Raw genomic sequence first — 21,430 nt, 5'->3', positions numbered from 1 at the left:
AGGTTGATATTATTGTATATATGTAATTACAATGATTGTAATGGGGAGGTAATATGATGGAGAATGGAATTTCAAATGGGAAAGTGTGGGGGTGGGGAGGGAGGGAATTACCATGGGATATATTTTATAATCATGGAAAATTTTAATAAAAATTAAAAAAAAAAAGAATGAATTCCAAGAAGCATTAAGAAAATCAAAACATGACCTGAAATTGGAACTTGACAAAGGGATGGGAAAAGGCAACAGAAGACACAAACCAAATTGAACTAGTGAAAACCTCTCTAGGAACCTTCAATAACAAAGTTAATAATGTGGAGGACAGAATCTCAGAGTGGCAAGACAAGACAGAAGAAATAAGAGTCCAAAAACTTTGATAAATTTTTAAAACCTTGTGAATAGAACATGAGGGAACTAAGGGATACCACAAAAGGATGAAATTCAGACAAAAGGCATGGAGAACTTACTCAACAAAATTATCAAAGAACACTTCCTCCCCACCCCTCATAAGAGAGTCCCATCCAGATATAAGAAGCTAACAGAACTACCAACAGACTGGACCAAAGAAGAAACTCTCCAAGACACATCATCGTTAAAACTCGGAATAATGAAAATAGAGTGCTAAAAGCAGCGAGAGAAACAACACATTGCATACAAAAGCAATTCCATCAGAATTACCTTATATTTCTCAATGGAAACCCTGAAAGCCAGAAGGGCCTGAAATGGAGCACTTCAAAGTCTAAAACCTATGGCTTCCAACCCAAACTACTATACCTAAAGAAAGCATCCCTCATAGTAGATGGTGAAAGGAAAATTTTCCAGGATAAAAGCCAGCTCTATGATTATATATATACACAAAGCTGAACCTACAGAGAATACTTCAGGTAATTCTCCACACAGAAGAGTCAAATATCTAATCTCAAGAGCCTACAACATGATGATCACAATAACCAAAACTAGAGCAAGCTCAAAAAAGTACACAGGTGCCATGTGTGGTGGTGCATGCCTTTAATCCCAGCACTTGAGAGGCAGAGGTAGTAGGATCGCCATGAGTTCGAGGCCAGTCTGAGACTACATAGTGAATTCCAAGTCAGCCTGGGCTAGTAATAGAGACCCTACCTCTTAAAAAAAAAAAAAAAAAAGGGTACACAGCCCAAGAAAACACCAAACCTCATGAAGTACCCCAACATGGCAGGAATTAAATCAAACCTCACAGTTATAACCTTAAATATTAATGGTCTTAGCTCACCCACCAAAAGACATGTTAACAGAGTGGATCAGAAATACAGACCCTTTGATCTGTTGTCTTTAAGAAACCCATTTTATCACTAAGACAGACACTACCATAGGGTGAAAGAATGGAAAGTGATATTCCAAGCAAATGGAAATAACAAGTGGTGTTATATTAACTGATAAAATAGACTTCAAACCAAAAGTAATCAAAAAGGACAAAGGTGGCCACGTCTTACTCATCAAGGGAAGGTTCCAACAAGAGGACATAACAATCATAAATCTATATGCACCAAACACAAGGGCACCACAGTTTATCAAACAAAATCTACTTGGAATTGCTCATACTCAGCAAACACACAAATTCACAGAAAGATAATCACCACTGCATGTTCTCACTCATCTGCAGTTCCTAACCTAGATCAGCTTGAGTTGATAGCATACCTGATAGGTAATTTGAGGCCCCTAAAATAGGGATGGAAGGGCTTGGGAGGAGGGAAAGGGGAGGTTTGGAGAAAATAAACCCAAGACTAAACTCAAAATAAATTGGCACTATAGAAACCTTCATCCTTAATGATAGACTAAAAGATTTAACTTTCAACAGGAGTATGGGGGAAGTGCCTGACAAGAAGGGTCCTGGAGTGGGTAGGATGAAGCCTAACCTTACAAAAAAATTTTGGGTCTAGTCTTTAATTCCCAGTGCCAGAAATCAATTGCTATTCACATTGAGTTGTTGATCGGAGAAACCTATGAGGTTCCTAAACAAGACAGGCTCCTGTCAAAGCACTTGGTTACCCACTTGAGGTAGAAGGTAAGACCCTACTGCTGAAGACACCATGTGCTGCTGACACAGAACACAGAGAGACCTGACTGGAATCCGGAAGTGAGCTGGTCCCCCGACAATGAACACATCTAGTGCTGGAAAGTGCTACATGAGCTACTTGGGGAAAGTGGCGAACAAGGGCGTGAGTAACCAGGGGTCTAAGCTACTCAGAAGCAACCACCCTAACAAGATGTACACACCAGTACAATGGTGGCACACAGCCTTGGTGGGTAGCCAATAGCTTTCTGATTGGTTATGAGATCCACTCAGTGGAAAGAGACCCCTATATGGAACTAGCAATCATGTGAGACTCCCATAAAGACAAAGATTATACTCTCCAGTGACAAGCTCCCACTAGTCTTTGGCTAAAAAACAGTCTACATGCATCAAATTCTCCTAAATCAATAACACTTATCCTATTTAACCTATGCTAACTTTGCTCTCCATTGGAGAATCTGTTTTTCTTTTTCATAAAGTAGTGAGACCTGAGGAGACAATAACCACCCCTTGCACTTCAGCCAAGGCCCAGGTGAAACCACATACTGAATTGGGGAGATGAGCAAGAGTGCTGCTTCCATGGTGAGCCTGATGATCAGTGCCAGTGTGAAGAAGAAAGACACTGAGGATACTCAATACATATCAAAGCAGAGATCCAAAGGCTCCTAAGAGGTCATCACTGAAGTAGACTTAAAATACCCATCACAAAGCCAGGCATGGTGGTGCACACCTTTAATCCCAGCACGTAGGAGCAGAGGTAGGAGGGGCGCCGTGAGTTCGAGTCCATCCTGAGACTACATAGTGAATTCTAGGTCAGCCTGGGCCACAGTGAGACCCTACCTCGAAAAAACAAAACCAAACAACAACAAAAAAAAAACCCACCCATCACAGGTCAGGGAATTTTGCAGAAGATTGTAAAAGTCACAGGTCGGGACATCATACCCAGAGGTATCCCCCACCAATAGCTGACTGCTGCTCCCACAATGCATACATAAACCACAACTCCATGGGGAATACCAGCAACCATACTAAGTAGTGCCCCCAGCAAAATGGGGAGAGGGAAGAGGGATAAGATGGTACCAACTCATGATATATCCATATTAAGTATGTTCTTAATAATGGTTTTTAAAAGGTGCTTGTGCCGGGTGTGGTGGTGTACATCTTTAATCCCAGTACTTGGGAGGCAGAGGTAAGAGGATCACCATGAGTTCAAGGACAGCCTGAGACTACATAGTGAATTCCAGGTCAGCCTGGACTAGAGTGAAACCCTGCCTCCAAAAATAAGTAAGTACATAATAAAAATGTGCTTGCTTGCGTCCCAAGCACTATGTAAAGCCAGATGCAAAAAGCAGAGCAAGTGTCTGGTATGTGTTTGCAGTGGCATGCCCTCACCATCCAGACACACACATGCACAAATAAATAACAACAGAGAGGGGAGGAGGGAAGGAGGCAGGCAGACAGAACAAATGAACAGGATAATGAGCTCTTAACTCTTCAGCTTCTCCATTATCACCTTCAACTTCTCCAATTTCTAAACCAAAGTTACGGTTTAATTCACATGCCCACTAACTCAAAGCCTCCCAAATGGATTAGCTTGAAGCAAGTTCAAAGAATATAATTTCATATGTTAATAGTTATTTAATGTATTTATTTCAAAAATACGTTTTTTTTAACTACAGAAGCAAACACTGAGATAATATTCAAAATATTTTCACTTGTGACTGGGGAGATGGCTCAGAAGTTAAAGGCACTTACTTGCAAAGCTTGATGGCCCAAGTTCAATCCCCCAGTCACACACGTAAAACCAGCACAAAAAGTGTATCAAGCACTTGGTATTTGTTTGCATTGGCAGGGGCTCTGGAATGTGTGCATGCATACACACACACACACACACACACACACACACACGTAAAAATTCAAAAGTACTGGGCTGGAGGGATGGCTTAGTGGTTAAGGTGTTTGCCTGCAAAGCCAAAGGACCCAAGTTCAATTCCCCAGGACCCATGTTAGCCAGATGCATAAGGGAGCACATGTGTCTGGAGTTCATTTGCAGTGGCTGGAAGCCCCGGGATGCCCATTCTCTCTGTCAAATAAATACAATAAAATAAAATATTTTTAAAAATTCAATAGTACTTTTATTCTATCCTTATAATTGCTTAGCTGATTGGCTGGTGTCATGATTTGGTTATGAATGTTCCACACACACTCATGTGTTTGAACAGTTGGAATTCAGTTGCTGGCCTTGATCTGGGAAGTTACAGACCCTTTAGAACATGTGGATTAGGCTGGTAAATGTGGGTGACTACAGATAGGTCTTTGAAGGTTATAGTCCAGGGGCTGGAGACATGGCTCAGCAGTTGAGCGCATTTCCTCGGCCAGCTTGAGAGCCCAAGACTGCCAAGTTCAAACCTCTAAATCCCATGTAAACAGCTGGACATGGCCATATGTACCTATAACCTTAATCCTGCTAGAAAGCAGAGACCCCAGAATCAACAGAGCCCCTTCAAGCTCTGCAAAAGAAGAGACAGCCACAGGGCTGGAGGGATGGCTTAGCCTCTAAGGCGTTTACTTGCAAAGCTAAAGGACCCAGGTTCAACTCCCCAGGACCCATGTAAGCCAGATGCACCAGGGATTGCATGCGTCTGACATTCGTTTGCAGTGGCTGGAGGCCCTAAGTGCCCATTCTGTATCTGCCTCTTTCTCTCTCCTTCTCTCTAATAAATAAAAATAAAAAATAAAAATATTTTTTAAAAAAGAGAGACACGGGGGGGGGGGGGGGGGAGACGACAGACAGACAAAAACACACACTGGCTCAAAACAAGACCAGCTAGAAGAGTAATGGAGCAGGCCAACCTACATTCTACTCTGGCCACCACAGGCAAGCCACTCCTGCCATGGGCGAGTATATGGGGCACTGCAAGGCACATAAACATGCATACATGACTCGCACACACAAGCAAAAATAATATTTGAATCCCGGGTGTGGTGGCACACACCTTTAATCCCAGCACTCGGGAGGCAGAGGTGGGAGGATTGCCAAGAGTTCAAGGCCACCCTGAGACCATAGTGAATTCCAGGTCAGCCTGAGCTACAGTGAGACCCTATCTCGAAAAAAATCAAATAATAATAATAATAATAGTAATAATAATACAGTCCAGCTGTACTCAACTATGTTTCTCTGCTTTCTTACCCTGCAATGAGAAATGGCAAATGAAATTCTTGTTGCCACACATGGAAACCCCTCTTGCCACCATATCATGGTGCTGGTTTTGCAGGTATACAGAATGCAAGTAGTCCTGAGGCTTGCACCAACATTCAGGGGAAAGCCAATGGAGGCAGGCAATGTGTGGCAGCTTCTGAGTTAAACTGAAAGTGAAGACTAAGCAAGGTGAAAAAGAACTCCAGAATGTGGGAGATGCCAAGAAAGTGGTATGTCCACCAAGAAAGCTGCAGGTACTGACTGAGAAGTCTGTGCTACACGTGGTAGGACCATACATACAGGCCTGACCAAGCTTACTGAACCATGTACCCTGTTGCCACCACTGTACCCTGGATATTAGACAGCAAACTGTAGGATTTAGTGTTTAACTTGCTGTGTTTCAGTTGGTCCAGTCTTCCTTGCTGTCCTCCGGATCTTCCCTCTTGGGATGAGAAAGTTTATGCTGTGTGGCCGCTGTATATAGGAGGGGAGGGGGAGGGGAGGAAAAGAGCCCACCCTCCATATGCTCATGTGCTTACTACACTCTTGGTGCCTAGCTGATAACACAGTGTTACACCTTTGGGACATGGGGACTAGCTGGTGGATGTAGGCCACTAGGGATAGGTCTTTTGGGGTTATAACCCAGCCCTTTTTATGGCCCTATTCACTGCTTCCTGGTCTGCCAAGATATGAGAAGTGGCAGTCACAAGCTCCCACCACCACAGACAGGAGTTTCTCCTGTCACCATGTCTTCCTCACCATGACTGAGGGTGTCTTCTGAAATGGTGAACCTAAAATAAACCTCTCCTCCCTTAAGTTGATCCTGTCAGGTAGTTTGTCATGGTGATGAGAAAAGTAACTATAATACAGTTAAATACAGAGTTCAGTATTGTAACTTATTTTTCAGAAGAATGAAGGCATGGTCCATTGTGTTTTAGTGTCTAGTGTTCGTAAACAGTCCAAATAAAAAAAAAAGAAGTCCAAAGTAATTTTGTTTACTTTTCTGGCATGTGCACAGTGCTCATGTGTGCAGGCACATGTGTATGTCTAGATGTGCATACATGCATGTGGAAGCCAGAGGAATGCCATTCACACATCTTTTTCAGACAGAATCCCTCATTAGCCTGGAGCTCACCAATTAGGCTAAACCAGCCTGCCAGCAAGTCCCAGGGACTCACCTACTGCCACCTACCCAGAGCAAGGATTACAGGTATGCGCCCATACCCAGCATTGTTATGTTAAGTCCTCATGCTTGCAAGGCAAACACCTTAGCAACTGAACTATCTCCCCAACCCCCCCCCCAAATAATTTTGAATTCTTTTTTTTTTTTGTTTTTGTTTTTGTTTTTGTTTTTTGAGGTAAGGTCTCACTCTAGCCCAGGCTGACCTGGAATTCACTATGTAGTCTCAGGGTGGCCTCGAACTCATGGTGATCCTCCTATCTCTGCCTCCCAAGTGCTGGGACTAAAGGCGTGCACCACCATGGCCGGCTTAATTTTGAATTCTTAATTCTATGTTATGGTTTGTTTTTTTCCCCCTCTAGAAGCAGCGTTCTTCCCAATGATCTGACTTACCATAATATATCTTTAATGTGAGTCCTTTTTCAAGTATTATGCTGTGACTTTCTTAGCTCTTTCAGTGTGAAAACTCATGTCTTTCCTAGTATCCTTTCACTGGTAATTCTTTATCCTGTGTTCTCTGTTCCTGGAGTTCCTAGAGTTCAGATACTAAAACTCTTAGATCATTCCTTAAATTTTTTTTTTTTCTATTTAACATAAGAAAATCATTAGCTCACTTTTTTTGGAAAATGATTATAATTCTCTCTTCCCACCTTTAGACTTTCTTTCATTAATATTAGCATATTTATAATTTCCAAAAGCTGTTTTATCTCCCTTTCCATTACTTGGGGGAGGAAACTGTGACAAGGTCTTGCTATGTAACAAAGGCTGGCCACAAACTTGTGATCCTCTTAAGCTGCAGCCTTCTGAGTGCTAGGATTACAAGTAGGCGCCACTATGCCCAACCTTCATGTTTTCGTTATATAGTACATTTTATTTGATGACTGTAAAAATTCTTATCTTTTAAAAATATTGACATTTTAAAAAATTCTGTTGAATATGTTTCCATTATTCTATTTATTCTTTTGATTATATTTATATTGTAGGTTTTCTTTTTATGATTGGTGCTCTTCTTCTATCTGGTTGTTGTAGATAGAAGGAGAGATCTACAAAGATGACTGGAGGCCATAAGATATAATTGAGTCACTCTGTTGGAGAAGCTGTTGTAACTTTAAAAGTTTGAATCTTTTCTCTTGGGATGGTTAAACTTATAGCAGATCCGAGCAACCTCCTTCTCTGAGGATAAAAATTTGTTGGCACAGTGTTGAGACAAACGAGAAATAGGGACACAGGATGGGGCAGAATAAGGTCTCAGGATAGTTTACACAGTTCCCTTGATCCCCAAATATTCAGTACAATTCCTTGGTTTCTACTGTTTCTGGTATTCACTCCCTACTCCTTAGTGCAGACTCATTGTTTTGTCACCCCCCCCCATGGTCCAGTTGTGGTAGCAGTGGAAGGGTTCTGGAGATCTGGCTAATTTTCAAACTGATGAATCAACTAGCTTGCTTATTAACTTCAAGAATTATCTAGTGTTGCTAAAATGTGTGATTGTCATACAAATCAAGTTCTCAGCTAGTAGAGTCTGAGTTTAGATTTACTAGTCACTTAGCATTTGCTTGGTTTTCAGGTTCCACAGTTGTTGTATTCTCTTCCACTCTGTCTTTGGAGGTTTAATTTTTTTAAGTCCTTAACTGCTCTTTTTATGAGTAGCTTTATCTTGACCTGGATGAATTTCCTAATTTTTTAAAAGCCAAATGAAGCCACTTAAAGTCTTTGACAAAAGGAAAACAGACTCACAGCAAAACTTTATGAAACTGGATTTGCATTTAGGTTATTTAGGATTACTGCCCAATCTTTCCCCTATCAGTTACATCATTACCACTATGGAGACTGTCTTTTTGGATAAGATTCAACTAGATAATGGCTTCTTGGTTTTCTGCCTCCTGTAATTAATTTGTAAGTGATCTTTTTAAAATTTTTCAATGATGGCTCCTGACTACTGGGAAAGTAATTTTAGGGAAATAATTGTTGGTCAGATACATATTCATTAACTTAGGGACAAAAAGAATACCTCTGCTGTCTTTATATATAAGGTTTTCCTCCTTTAATGAAAAAATTATATAGATCACATGTACATAGCATTCACTGTAAGGAAGAAGCTCAGTGTCTTTACAGCACCCCTCCAAGCAGATTTTCAAATGGGGGGGGTGAGAATTAATTAAAATTAAATTAATTAAAATACATGGTTAGTTAACTGGAGAGGACAAAGGAAGTTACATCTCCTACCTTCCCTGAAAGTAAAGTAACTTCAATAGGATTCTACATGAAAATATAGCTACATACATGTGGTGGTTTGATTCAGGTGTCCCTGATAAACGTAGGTGTTCTTATGCTAGCTTCCCAGCCGATGGAGATTTAGGAATTAATGTCTCCCAGCGGAAGTATATTGTTGGGGGCGGGCTTACGGGTGTTATAGCCAGTTTCCCCTTGCCAGTGTTTAGCGCACTCTACTGTTCCTCTTGTCCACTCTTATGTGGGCCACCCTCTGCTCATGCCATTGTTTTCCCCTGGCATCACAGAGCTCCCCTTGAGCCTGTAGGCCAAAATAAACCTCTTTTCCCCAGAAGCTGCTCTTGGCTGGGTGACTTCTACCAGTAATGCGGACCTGCGGCAACAATATACATAAAGATATAATCTTTGAGTAGAAATGCGTAGTGTAACTAAAACCAAATACAGGAGCTGTATAGGAAAAAGTCAATAAAGGCATGTAAAAAGTCAGGATTTCTAGAAGGCCTAAAAAGATTATAAAACAGGCAAAGAAGAAATAGACAAATGATAATATGGGAAATATAACAAATTTAACAAATCTCTACTTGACTTGTATAAAGAGCTTCTACAAGTCAATAAGACAATAAAAGTTTTTTTCTAAATTAACAAGAAATGGAAAAAAGGGCTGGGGAGATGGCTCAGCAATTAAAGGCACTTGCTTGCAAAGCCTGTAGACACAGGGTTCAATTTCCACATAAAGCCAGATGCTCAAAGTAGTGCATGTGTCTAGAGTTTGTCTGCAGTGGCAAGAGGCCCTAACATAAACATTCTCTCTCCCTCTCTGCTCATAAAATAGAAATATTTTTTAAAGAAATTTGAAGAAGTACAAATGATCTATAACAACCTCCTGAATAAAATATGCAATTTAGGATAGTAAAATACCATTTTAATCTAACAATGTGAGAAATACTTTACTACTTGTCCAACCCAACTTCACCAATACTTAAAAGTACTGAATATGATGAAACTCAGGCTCTACTGAAAGAAGTAAAAGGCACCCCTCTTTTGCAGGGGGTTTGTGTGCTTTTTAAAAAATGAGAAAGAATATGAGTATGAATGGGCGCCAGATGTATGCACAAATCTGTGTATCTGGCTTTATGTGGGTAATGGGGAATCAAACCTGGATCCTTAGACTTTGCAGACAAGTGCCTTAACCTGTTTGCAATTTTTCTATGTAGAGTATGTGTGGCATGGTATGGGATGTATTGTGTGATGTATGCACATGTAACATATGCATGGACACTTGTGTATGGAGGCCAGAGGAAAACTTTGGGTGTCCTTCTCTATTACTCATCCACAAATTTCCTTGAAACAGGGTCTCTCTCTCTTTCTCTCAACTTAGAAATCCTATATTTTTAGATAGTCACACTCTGCAACTCAAGCTGATTTGCAATTTATTGTTACTCAGGACTGGCCTGAAACTCACAGCCATCCCCCTACCTCAACCTCCTGAATGCTGGCATTATAGATATGAGTCACCATACCTGGCAATTTTTTATAAAGTACACGTCATAGTTTCATAGTCAGGCTGCTAAGATGAACTTCCAAACCAGGCACAGTTTATGGAAGGAACAGGATTTACTGAAGCTTACAGATCCAAGGGAAGTACCATAATGGCCAACGAAATGGCCCCCCTTTCATAGGTCCAAACAGAAAGAAATGCCAACACCAGTGCCAGAAGCAAACACCCCCCAGAAACCCCAGGCAGAGTTCAAGCACTCTGCATACCTTTGGCTGGAGTTCAGACCCACACCCAGTTACACCTTAGGGCTGGACCCCAGGATTGGCACATAGTGACACCTCCAGCCAAGGCCAGAGCTCTAAGTTATAAGCTTTAATAAACTTCTGAATCTACTGGGGGACATCCATTCAAACTACCACATTTATGTCTATTCTAACTATATTTGTATTAAAACAAGCTAGACATAATCTATATGTCTAAGAATAGGTGGGACAAATAAGATATCTATACCCATATACCCATACTTTTAAACAGAAGGTGGTAGTGAACATCTAAGAGGAATTAAAATACAAGGGAGAAGAGTGATGCTTAGGATGACACTATTTATATAAATAAAAGTAAAAACTGTAAACAAAGAAATGTTTGTGATAGGCATACAAATTTTCAGGAATGATAACTAGAAATAACCTTAAATGTTTCTTGAGTATAGGACTAAAAATAAAGCACTTAATTTGTCACTTTTAAATGATATGAATTATATTTTCCATCATGTTTATTATTTTAAAATAATTTTAAATAAACAAATTTGGCAAGGCATGGTGGTACATGCTTTTAATCTCAGCATTTGGGAGGCTGAGGTAAAAGGACCATCTGAGTTTGAGGCCAGCCAGGGCTAGAATAAGATCCTGCCTAAAAAGGAAAAGAAAAAAAAAAAAAAAGTAAGTTAAATACTCCATGAACATTTGCTTCTTTGTGGTCTGCTTGATGTAGTACCAGCTGGCCTTGAACTCTGGTTACTCTGCAGGACCTGCACTACCATGCCTTTTGATTTTGATTAAACATTGCTTTTGATTAAAACAAACATATGGCAAGTTTTATAGCAGCAGTTCAATAGTAAGCAACTGTTAAACTATAATTGAGAAATTTGGGCTGGAGAGAAGGCTTAGCAGTTAAGACACTTGCCTATGAAGCCTAAGGACCCATGTTTGACTCTCCAGGTCCGACATAAGCCAGATGTGCAAGGCAACACAAGTGCGCAAGATCACACATGCACACAAGGAGGTGCACACATCTGGAGTTTGATAACAGTGGCTGGAGGACCTGGCATGCCAATTCTCTCTCCCTCTCTCATTAAAAACGGCCAGCTTGTTGGGCTTGTCTCAAAAAATGTTTAAAGAAATAATAGTATAATATAATAATACTTGAGGAATTCAACTTTCTACAATTAGCACATAGATAGCTCTTTTTTTTGGTTTTTCAAGGTAGGGTCTTACTCTGGCCCAGGCTGACCTGGAATTAACTATGTCATCTCAGGGTGGCCATGGAACTCATGGCAATCCTCCTACCTCTGCCTCCCAAGTGCTGGGATTAAAGGTGTGCGCCACCACACCTGGCTAATAGCTCTTTTTTTTTTTAATTTTTTTTGTTCATTTTTTTATTTATTTATCTGAGAGTGACAGACACAGAGAGAAAGACAGGTAGAGGGAGAGAGAGAGAAATGGGCGCGCCAGGGCTTCCAGCCTCTGCAAACAAACTCCAGACCAGTGCGCCCCCTTGTGCATCTGGCTAACGTGGGACCTGGGGAACCGAGCCTCGAACCGGGGTCCTTAGGCTTCACAGGCAAGCGCTTAACCACTAAGCCATCTCTCCAGCCCTAATAGCTCTTTTTTAAAGTAGTATTTTTCTTCTCACTTTTTCATTCTAATTCTTTCACCTTAAGTGATGAATTTCCTAGGAAATACTTGTTTCTTGAAATTATTTCATCCAATTATCACTAGTTAAAAGAAGATAACTTTAATAAGCTAATAATGACTAATTATTAACACTTAAGTTGTGGTGGACTAGGCTAACAATGACTTAGACTCTTGAACAAAAGGTGGACTCACATATTAAGTCCACCAACAATATTTTGAAACCACTACAGTAAAAAAATCACAACTCTTATTCAGATCTGATGGTTCAGGCCTGTAATCTCAGCTACACCAGATGCTGAGGGAAGAGGATTGCAAGTTCAAAGCCTAGCTAGTACACATAATGATTTTAAAAGCAGCCTGGACAACTCAGACCTTGTCTCAAAATTAAAAAATATTAAGAGGGCTGAGGAAATAGTCTAGTGGTAGAGCACTTGTCTAGCATGCATAAGGCCCTGGGTTTAATGCCCAATAGCAACAATAAAAATATAAACCATATACTCACCAAACTGCCCAGCAAGCACTTCTCTTAATGTTCATGCCCATATATTAATGCTTCTCTCCCTTTTTAAAAACATTTTATTTTTATTTGATAGAGAAAGGGGGAGGGAGAGAGAGAGAATATGAGAGAATGGGCACGCCAGGGCCTCCAGTCACTGCAAAAGAACTCCAGATGCATGTGCCCCCTTGTGCATCTGGCTTATGTGGGTCCTGGTGAGTAGAACCTGGGTCCTTTGGCTTTGCAGGCAAATGCCTAATCTGCTAAGCCATCCCTCCAGTCCTTTCCTCTTTTTTTATTAAGTATTTTATTTTTATTTATTTATTTGTACTCTCATTTTTGGTTAAAGAAGCTTCTCTTTTCAGATGGCAGTGACCTTGGGATGGCTCAAAAGGTACAATAGTGGTGAGAAGAAGTGACAAAGGAGTGCTCGCTCAACAATGAAACCTTTATTATACCTGCCAAGGCTCAGGGTCCATTGCGGAAGAGGTGGCAGAATAGAAGAGCCAAAGGAAGAGTAAGACTCATTACAATACACTCTTCCAGCACAAAATGGCTTGGATATCCATAATCTAACAGTGCCTGACACTACCTACACAAGATCATCCTAACAGAAGGAAAAGAGGATGACATCAAAATAAAAGAGAGACTGACTGAGAGAGGGAAGGGATATGATGGAGAGTGGAATTGCAAGGAGGGGGGGAATTACCATAGTTTACTGTCTATAATTATGGAAGTTGTCAATTAAAAAGAAATCATGGGCTGGAGAGATGGCTTAGCGGTTAAGCGCTTGCCTGTGAAGCCAAAGGACCCCAGTTCAAGGCTCGACTCCCCAGGACCCACGCTAGCCAGATGCACAGGGGGTGCACACATCTGGAGTTCGTTTGCAGTGGCTGGAGGCCCTGGTGCGCCCATTCTCTCTCTCCTCTGCCTCTTTCTCTATCTGTTGCTCTCAAATAGAGAAATAAAAATAAAAAGAAGTATTTAAAATAAAAAGAAATCACAACTCTTTAATTAAGCTCAGATTTCTTCATGTATGAATAGTATCAGTTTCATGAAGGCACAATGTGAACAAGTACAACATTAATATTTGCTTTTGTTGCAGGAAACTTTTCCCCTGGGGACATGCAAACACATGTCTTCACCCCATATAGGGCAAAAATGGCAAACCAAAGTACTGGTATTACACCAATACCAGTTCAGTGTACCAATGAGTTTATTGTGGGGGCGTAGGGGGTGACCACTTACAGAGCATAAAGATTGGTTACTTAGAGGAATGTAAGGCCCCTGTCAGAGCAGCCACTTTGATGGACCTTCCTGCGTTAAAAATCGCTCAGCCTTTGGGTGAGTGTTTACTGACATAGCATCAGGACCCCAGAACAGCACTTCAGTGGGGCTCACTATATCAAGATTACCCCCACTTATGCTCCTTCCTTAGTCTTGGGGTAAGGGCTTAATTACAGAACATGGAGACTCCAGACACACTGCCTCAATGGAGAGCTCACTGTATCGGAACTCGCCCTGCGGGTGCTCGTCCCTCAGCCTCGAGTTGAGGGCTTACTTATAGAGCATGGAGAATCCAGAGACACCACCTCAGTGGAGCTCATTGTTCCTAGGTCTTTACTCTCTATATACTCGATCTCTCCACTGAGATCAAGAGATCTGGTGCACTACTGTATACAGCCAGCATAGGGGGCACCTGAATCTCTAGTGGGTCAGATGACCCTCCCCACGACTTCTCTCATGAGTCGACGCAGCTGTTTTTGATACATCTGCAATAGTTGTTAACATCTTTCAATGCAGAGATTTGCCATATAACACCTGTCTTCAGAGATGCCATAAGATAGGCAATAGTCCACATGAAGGACAAAAAAATAGCAAAGGACATCTACTTAACAAACAAAATTAGTATTAGATTTTTAATTTTTATGTATTTGAGACAGAGAGAGAGAAAGAGGCAGAGAGAGAGAGAGAATAGGCATGCAAGGACCTTGTGCCACTGCAACATGTGTGACATTGCGCACTTACATCTATCTGTGCATCTGGCTTACATGGAAGCTGGAGAGATGCACATTAAGTACTTAGGCTTGGCAGTCAAGTGGCTTAACCACTAAGTCATTTCCCCAACCCTGAAGTACATATTTAACTAAAGTACATCCTGAAAAAAATCACTGTCTTCACTTATATTTTATAATATTAATTTTTTTAAAAATTTATTTATTTATTTATTTATTTGAGAGCGACAGACACAGAGAGAAAGACAGATAGAAGAAGAGAGAAAGAATGGGCGCGCCAGGGCTTCCAGCCTCTGCAAACGAACTCCAGATGCATGCGCCTCCTTGTGCATCTGGCTAATGTGGGACCTGGGGAACCGAGCCTCGAACCGGGGTCCTTAGGCTTCATAGGCAAGCGCTTAACCGCTAAGCCTTCTCTCCAGCCCTATAATATTAATTTTATTGATATTAATATGGAAGCAAAAAGAAGAAATAGATTAAAAGTTGAGTTAAATGCTAGTATTTCTTCCTGTCATCTACTGTGTCTGAAGGCTAGCACTCAAGTTCTGCTGCCTCATTCACCTTCGCCATTGTTACTGTTACTTAGCACAGCTAATATTTCCACTAGGCTGCACCAAAATCTCTCCTTCCAAAACACTCTAATTGTTTCACTTTTCTTCCAATTCATTTGATCATGTACTACCATACTCAAAGTTCTGTATACTAATAGAGCTATAACAAAAATATCTATAACAAATTATCATTTTTCCCTGAGTAGATGCAATAAAGACTTATTTTTCTGTCACTCAAGCTATGTACAATTAGTATGGTCTGTAGCTCAAGAAAAGGTAACTGCATCTAAATCTACTCTGGAAATACTGTTATTTATGAAGTAATAAAGGTAAATTTTAATTCTATCCATTTTCACATCAACCATCAGCATATTTCCAAAGAATCCAGCACTATGATTAACAAACATCTGATAACATACAAAAGAGGGGGAGTAAGAAATGACCACAGACAGACACTTCAGCATTATAAGGAACATTTCCATCTACTATACTGTCTACACAAATAATGACCACAAGAGAGAACATATAAAATATTAAAACAAAAGTTTCAAGACACCATAATGTAGGACATACCAGTCAATGTCTCTTTAGGAAAGGTGGCAGTAGTCTCATTATTAGCATTCCCAAACAATTTCTATTTTACTAACTTAATATTCAACTAAGATTTTGTTTTTAAACTTTGAACACAGAAGAACAGGCACAGAAGGTACTGAAAACAAGATGGATGGATAAAATACTCTTTAGTTGGTTGGATCTGAGGCCCACTACATGAGAAGAAATTCATGCTTGGTACTAAAAGCCTAGTTAAAAACCTATGATAGGAGGATGAGGCAGGCCCTGGCAGAGGAGGGAGCTACTAGTGTTGTTTGGCAAAATGGTTATGTGTGTCTATTAAACTGTCCTTGAAATATTCATATTTATGCCCAAATTAGTGCTGTTCTCACCTTTGGTCAGAGAAGCTTCTTTATGCAGATGGCAGTACCTATTGGGAAGACTTGGTTAAATGCTAAGGATAAGTTGGCAGTTGAGTGCTCAGTGCTAAATCATACATGTCTATCACACCCTCCAAGGTTCAGAGAGCACTGCAGAAAAGGGGACTGAAGGAATGGAAAGCCAGAGGATGAGAGGAATGCATTGGAACACTGTCTTATGGACATGAAGTGACTGTGAATTCATCACCTCACAGTGGCTATCATTACTTGCACAATATTGGACACATCAACATTCCATCACAGACTATAGGAAGCGGGGGAGATATTAAAGTAGAAGGGGGAGATAGTTACAAAAAAAGGATTCAGTGGAAGGTAGAGGAGGGACAGCAAAAAGTAACAGGATAGGATAATGATCAAATTACATAATGTACATATATGAAAATTGTCGAAAATAGAAAAAGGCTTAAAAAGATGAAAAAAGCTGGGCATGGTGGTACATGCCTTTAATCCCAGCACTTGGGAGGCAGAGGTAGGAGGATCACTGTGAGTTTGAGGCCACCCTGACAGTACATAGTGAATTCCAGGTCAGCTTGGGCCAGAGTGAGACCCTATACCTCGAGGGTGGGGGTGGGAGAGATGATGAAAAAATGCTGCAAAATTTTCCTTAAATGAATAACATTAATAATATGTAAGTCAAATTTAGATAGTAGCAGAAATCCCAAGAATACCTTTTACTTTTATAAGCAATACAAATTCAATTATAACAAAATTTAACTTTTCTTTCAATGGATTACTAAAACCTCAAATTATTTTCATTTTAGCACAGTACTTTTTAAATTTGAATGACAAAGCTTTCTTAGCTATCTACATTTAACTACCCTTCCTTAGCTAACTATTTATTTTAATCTTTGATTAAATGTGCTCATGATATGCTGACCATTTTCAACTAATAAGCTTTTTTCTGGTCATACTATATTTTGATCGCAATAAATGAGTAACATGCTTAAAAAGTGAGTTGTGGGGCTAGGAATATAGTTCAATGAGTAAACTGCTTGCTTTACAAGCATAAGGATACCAATATTCAAGTAAATGCTGGGCGTGGTGGTATGCACCTGTGACTACAGAGCTAAAGACAGAGAGAAAGGACTGGAGAGATGGCTTAGCAGTTAAGGCATTTGTGTGCAAAGCCAAAGGACCTTGGTTCGATTCCCCAGGGCCCATGTAAGCCAGATGCACAAGGTGGTGCATGCATCTGGAGTTCATTTGCAGTGGCTGGAGGCCCTGGCGCGCCCATTCTCTCTCTGCCTCTTTCTCTCTCAAGTAAATAAATAAAAATAAAGTGAAACATTAAAAAAAAAAAGAAGAAGAGGAAAGAGGGGAGAAAGAAGGATCCCTGAGAATTACTGGCCAGCCAATCTAGCCTAATTGGTGAGTTCCAGGACAATGAGAGACCTTGTCTCAAAAAGAGGTGGGGAGAATACTTGAGCATGATACTTCAGACTGTCCTATGACCACCACATATACATGCTCCAAAAAGGCAGATGTTCCCAAATGTGTTTATTATTTTCTTATATTAACTTCTTTAACATTATTAACAATATGTATATTAGTTAATGTTACTTAACCCTATGAACTACTACAAAGAGTCCATGTAAACTATGAATGACTCAACCGAAGTGAAGGATTCTTTTAAAAGGTGTTAAATTGTATGAAGGTGATATAAAGGTGCAGACTATACAATATGGATGCAGTTAAGAACAAATTTTCTCAACCCCACAAAAAGGCATTAGCTCTACATCAAATAGTAAATGAATTATTTATCTAAGTAAAAAATTTTAAATGGAATAGCATCATTTTTCTTATACTGATTTCTCTTTTTAATGACCTATCAATTGTCCCAATCTCACCAAAAATTAAGTCTTCTACTATTTTTTTTCTAAAGTCCTCAAACTAGTTTACTATGTCCATTGAATAAATCTTACATGTCTATAAAAACAGTGGTATGTAGTACAAAGCAATCTAAAATAATACAGTAGAAATGAATTGCTTGTTCCAGAAAGGCAAGGAAGGTTTTTGCTTTTGTCTTTTCTTGTGTGTTCATGCATGTGTTCTCTTCAGTGTGGGCATGCACACATCATGGCACACATAACAAAGGTCTGGGGACAACTTTCGGGTTGCTCTTAGCTTTTCCATCTAATTTAAAGCACTCTTTCTCCCGGCACCCCCTTTCTCAATCTCACTCTGCTGTCGTACTTTGCTGCTTGCTAGGAGCTTCTTGGAATTCATCCCGTCTCTGCTGCCCATCTCCCTGTCATTGTGCTGTCATACAGCCTGCGAGGGCCTTGAGCTTTTTACATGGGATCTGCGGAGGACTGAACTGGGGTGCTCTGGCTTGAGCAGTGAGTGCTTTAGCCATTGAGCCATCTCCCCAGCACCTTATTTTCACAGGTGCATACCAAGTACCTAAGATAGGTTGGTGCCCAATAATGCTTTCTGAATAGAGAGCAGATACTTACAGTGATCACAGCCTTGCTAAGACAGATGGATCCCCTGCAGCCGTACTCTGTCTCATCTTCAGATTTGTAGTAACTCAGAGTATTATTTTTCAAAACTACCCAACGATCCTGCCATCCATGAATGTAATTTGTCCACTGTGGGTAGTCAAAGAGGAAAACAAGAAAAATAAATGTCAGTATTTTAGAAATTGGCTTTTAAAATTTTGAACACAAAAATGTGTAAGGACCTAATTTAATTGTAAACATTAAATGATTAAAATATTAAAGTAAAAAGTTGAAATTTTGTAGGTTATATAATGCATTGTCAATTTTTATATTTCAATAGTTAACTAATAAACAGTAATATTTTCTTCTAATATTTGTAACATTCTGACTCCTTTTTTTTTTTGAGGTAGGTTCTCACTCTAGCCCAAGCTGACCTGGAATTCACTATGTTGTCTCAGGATGGCCTCGAACTCATGACGATCCTCCTACCTCTGCCTCCCAAGTGCTGAGATTAAAGGCGTGTGCCACCGTGCCCAGCTACTGACATATTCTTTTTTATTTTTAGTCCCTTGGCCATATTTTTATTTTTTGTTAACTTTTTATTGAAAACTTCCATAAGCATAGATAATATACAATGATCCCCATCCATGACTCTCATTTTCCCCTCCCAAATGCCCCCTCCACTTGACCCCTTCTTCTTTCCAAAAAGACACTCTTCTACTTTAATGTCATTGCTAAGCATGTCTTGTATAGGTAATAGTGTCAGCCACTGTGAGATCAGGAATATAATGGTCACTTTGTCTCTGGAAGACAGCACTGTAAGCAGTCGTCCCCTTCCTTTGGATCTTACATTCTTTCAATCTTCCCTAAAGAATGGTCTCTGAGCGTCAGAGGGTGTGACAGACACAGACATACATATTTATTGGGAGGGGGGGTTTCGGTTTTTCGAGGCAGGGTCTCACTTTAGCCCAAGCTCACCTGGAATTCACTATGGAGTCTCAGGGTGGCCGCGAACTCATGGCAATCCTCCTACCTCTGCCACCTGAGTGCTGGGATTAAAGGTGTGTGCTACCACGCCCGGCTAAACAGACATACATATTTTTTATATGCTTTTAGCCTCTCTTCAACCCCACCTTTATGACACAACTTCTCTCCTACACCAAACACTGCATAGTCTTCTCAGCTTAAAGAAGTATAATGCTAGTCACCACTAAAATCCTGTTTGCTGTAATTCTTATTATGAAAATGAACAATGGGCATGACTATACCAAAGAAAAAACCTAGACCATTAATCTTTACTAAATCCACATTAACTAAGTTTTCCCCCATTGAACTCATGACTACATATTAAAAGCGGTTAGTTCATTTTCTAATATTTCTAAAGTTATATTTTTATCATCCAAGAGTAATAATACAAATGTAAAGTTGGCTTCAAAAAGATATTGGATGATCTGCCTTTACTAATGCACTTAAAGTGATCTCTGTGTCACCAAATCTTGATGCATAATGAAGATCACAATCAAGAAACTGGAAAAAGAAATGTAGCTTGATGGAAAAATGTGAGTTGGCATGTTTTATTTATGCTTCTGGGTGTTAAGTATAAACAAGTTAAAAAATTAATTCGAGCTGGACATGTTGGCACATGCCTTTAATCTCAGCACTCAGGAGGCAGAGGTAGTAGGATCACAGTGAGTTTGAGGCCAGCCTACAACTACATAGTGAATTCCAGGTCAGCCTGTGGTAGAGTGAGACCCTACCCTGAACAACCAAAAAATAAATAAATAATAAAATAAATAATTTGAAATGGATTGTTAAAACTTGTTCAGGCTCTTTTTTACCCATTGAGAATTTAAAAAAAAAATCTATTCCCTAACTCAGCATGTTTGAGATTGGTTCAGCTTTTTTATCTTCTATGCCCCATTATTGTAACTCCTTTCTGGAAGCAAACCCAGCTGACAATTTAACCCATTCTTTTCTAAGGGATCCCTCATGCCTATCTTCTGATTTCTAACTACTTGTGACCTAACCACCACTTAGACACCAACTTGAAACACAGGACAGTTACAAACAAAACTGAATGGCTCTTCTCCTAGTTTATTTACTTAGTTTAGTTCCTCTCTAGGTTCCTATTTTTTGGTTGCCCTGCTACTTTTGTAGTCATGGAGACTCAACCTGGCTTAGCACGAGAGTATTATATGAACAGTGTAGCAGGTACAGGATTAAACAAATTCCACTCTGCTACCTCTGTGTCAGGAGAGTTTAGGCAGACAACTTTTGTTTCTTTGCTTGTTGTTCTAAATGGCTGACTAAAACAATGAAAATGCCTAGCATATTCATACAATACCTGATGACTGTGTGCTCACTCCTTTCAGCTCATCACCAAATTTTACAAATCTCCTATTAAACCCTTTAATTTGCTTCTTTTCTTCTTAATTTTCAACTATTTCAATCTAGGTTCTTACATTCCCTGGAAGGCTTTAATAAACCTACCCCTAGTATTTTCTACCATTTAAAATAATTTAAATAATCTTACTTAAGTACACTTGCTTATTTATGTTACATATAATCTTTTTTAAAATTTTTTTTGTTTATTTATTTGAGGGCGAGAGAGAGAGAAAGAGGCAGAGAGAGAGGGAGAGAATGAGCGTGCCAGGGCCTCCAGCCATTGCAAATGAACTCCAGATGCATGCAACCCCTTGTGAGTCTGGCTAATGTGGGTCCTGGGTAATCAAGCCTCAAACCGGGGTCCTTAGGCTTCACAGGCAAGTACTTAACCGCTAAGCCATCTTTCCTGCCCTGTCATATATAATCTTATTTAGAATTCGGATCTGAAACTTTCAGGGACAACTTCCTCTTCTCTAGTACA

At 40.0% G+C, this 21,430-nt stretch overlaps 1 protein-coding gene across 2 annotated transcripts in view; it reads right to left on the bottom strand.

Moving 5' to 3' along the window:
• The window catches only part of Cert1 (ceramide transporter 1), a 118,086-nt gene that overhangs the window by 92,112 nt on the left and 4,544 nt on the right, over positions 1-21,430 (bottom strand). For both annotated transcript variants that reach the window (XM_004651531.2, XM_004651532.3), the window contains exon 2: positions 18,580-18,714. In XM_004651531.2, coding sequence (XP_004651588.1) covers positions 18,580-18,714 — 135 coding nt within the window. The remainder of the gene's footprint in view (positions 1-18,579; positions 18,715-21,430) is intronic.

The sequence above is a fragment of the Jaculus jaculus genome, chromosome 14 (genome assembly GCF_020740685.1).
Source record: "Jaculus jaculus isolate mJacJac1 chromosome 14, mJacJac1.mat.Y.cur, whole genome shotgun sequence".
NCBI classification, from domain to species: Eukaryota; Metazoa; Chordata; class Mammalia; order Rodentia; family Dipodidae; genus Jaculus; species Jaculus jaculus.
The sequence above is the reverse complement of the archived record's forward strand: the minus strand, read 5'-3'. Positions and strand labels throughout refer to the sequence as shown.